We start from the raw sequence: 2474 nt of genomic DNA, 5'->3' as shown, positions 1-2474 counted from the left end.
TGACAGGCAGATGGCTTGTACTGTATATAATGAAATTTTCTTGTATGTGAATATGTGAATGTAAGCCAAGGAGGTTTTTTTCCCCATGCTGATTGGGGAAAAAATTTTTGTCTTATATTCAAGCAAATATATGGTATATATATTTTTACTTTATTTATTAAGCTTTTTAGTAAGCAATAGAGTGAAAAAAACCAGGTCTACTTTGGGATTTTTGCTGTTTAACCTAGAATTGCAGTTCTTGCTGAACTGCCTACTTTAAATGCACTTTGTTAGCACTTTTGAAACCTAGGTAAGAAGGACCTTTCCCTAACAAGTTAGCCAACTGTTAGAGGTTTTTCAGACTTTAAGCCTGAAATTTAAGATTAAATGTCTTTCAGACATTGATAAGATTGTCATGCCCTTAGATAAATATATATTTTATACATTTTAATAATTTGCTTTATATGCCTTATCTCTACTGTTTAGTGTTGATGTCTTTTCTGTATTGTGTTATGGAATTTGATATTAAAAAAATGGATATTCTTATGCTGTGAGTATTCAGTTTTGATAGAACCAGCTCTTCAACCTTGGTTGGTTCCCAGAATCCATCTGAGGGAGAACAGTCCCTTCAACAAATCATTTGAAATAAATAGGTTGAGCTGTGAGCCAGCAGGTCAGATCTCATCTTTCTGGCTGCTGTTTTTATGTCCATGCATTTCACAGCCCTTCTTGATCAGGGCCTCATACCCCAGCTTCCAAAGATACTGAAGTATTAGCTGCCATCCTTGACAAATACTTTATAGGCACTTCAGACATAGTTTGGAATAGAATCCAAGTCTCAGATAAGGCAGCCCCAAGTCTTCTTCACTTAACCATAGTGTGCTCTGAAGCAAATCTGATATGTGCTTTGGGTCTGTCTAACCACAATCCTGCATTCCCATCTCAGAGACATGAATAAAATTCAGGATCCTAGCACAAATCTTTCACAGTTTTTCAAACTCTGGTTGCTAAAGAGTATGGTTAACCAGTATGGTTAAACAAAAGGTAGGTATTGCTTCTGTAGCATGTCTGACAGTGATTTTTATTTGATATTTTAAAACTTTAGCAGCAGTTTGCACAAGTGTTCATAACTTCTGTTAAGCAGTGATTTAAATTATTTCATGTTGAATTGCTTTCCCCTTCCAGTGCTCATAATGCATCTAGCTATCGAGCTTGTGTTCAGTTGCTGAGCAGTCTTAGTGGGTATCAGTATACAAGGAGAGCATGGAAAAAAGAAGCATTTGATCTTTTCATGGATTCCAGCTTCTTCCAAATGGATGCTTCTTGTGTTAATCAGTAAGAGTTTTTCTAGCTTGTATGTCATGATATGTTTGGCTTGTAGCATATAATTAGTTTTACATGCAGTATGCCCGCTTTTCCAAAAAAATTATGCTGTTCACGGGGACATACAAATTATGATGTAACAACTTTCATGGTCACGTGAAAAAAATCATATACTCGAGCCTTATCTATATGCATAAATTGAGTACATTTTAATGTATTTATCATTGGCATGAATAAGAGAGAATACTGAAAATTGCATATTGCAGTTAGTATACACATGCAAAATTGTGTGTGTATATGTATAGATGTAGGTCAGGTTGGGGCCATTAGGAAACTTGGCGCTGTATATATTTTGCAATTTACTTAAGAGAAGAAAACTCTTCTGATAAAAATAAAAATGGCATCCTTTTCTACTGACCTACAATCATTGCCTTTTAGTTGGAGAGCAATTATGGATAATTTGATGACCCATGACAAAACCACATTCAGAGATTTGATGAGTGAGTATTGGCTTCTGCTGTAGATATATGTTTTGTTACTCTTCAAAGCACTCTGCAGGATAACTTATTAATATAATGGATGGTAGGATTTACCTGAGAGACTGAAAAATCCTAACGTTGTTAGTTTACTTCAGAAATCCCAGAAAAGAGATTTGTAAATTGTTCGACTTAAATGTATTTTAACTGTTTTAATTTAATTTTTATTAAGCTACTGGTATCTGGGAGAATAGGCAACATGTACATCTCTACATACTAGAACATAGCTCCTACTAAATAAATGTGCTTATACCTACCTACACCACCAGTGAATTTCACACACTACGTGAAAAAGTTTAACAAGAAAATACTTTTTCAAATCTTAAAATGTCTTTAGTTATGCTCTGCCATAAGGAGAAAGAGGATTCTAGATTAATTGCAGAATCATTTTTTTTATAAACAATGTATTTAAACAATGCATAATAACACTGCTACACCTAGATGTGCTCCAGTAAACCGAGAGCAGAATTTGGCCCAACGTGTAAAAGAGAGAAAGAGAGAGAGAGAAAAAAAAAAAAAGTAAAGGCCATTGGAAGTTTTCATTTAATACATGTTTGTTACAAATATACGTAGTAAAGCTGTATCTCAGGGGTGGACAAAATACAGCCTGCAGGCCGGATGTGGCCTGCCAGGCCG

The 2474-nt window shown here is 35.0% G+C and overlaps 1 protein-coding gene across 10 annotated transcripts in view; it reads left to right on the top strand.

Annotated features, from left to right (window-relative positions):
* Positions 1–2474, top strand: part of DOPEY1 (dopey family member 1) — a 107436-nt gene that overhangs the window by 84198 nt on the left and 20764 nt on the right. For all 10 annotated transcript variants that reach the window (XR_003096211.1, XM_025215328.1, XM_025215329.1 and 7 more), the window contains 2 exons: positions 1165–1314; positions 1741–1802. Coding sequence is in view for 9 of the 10 variants with exons in the window: in XM_025215328.1 (XP_025071113.1) it covers positions 1165–1314; positions 1741–1802 (212 nt within the window). In the remaining variant the exon portion in view is untranslated. The remainder of the gene's footprint in view (positions 1–1164; positions 1315–1740; positions 1803–2474) is intronic.

The sequence above is a fragment of the Alligator sinensis genome, unplaced genomic scaffold, assembly GCF_000455745.1.
Source record: "Alligator sinensis unplaced genomic scaffold, ASM45574v1 scaffold180_1, whole genome shotgun sequence".
In the NCBI taxonomy this organism is placed as follows: Eukaryota; Metazoa; Chordata; order Crocodylia; family Alligatoridae; genus Alligator; species Alligator sinensis.
This window is presented reverse-complemented; position numbering and strand designations above follow the sequence as displayed.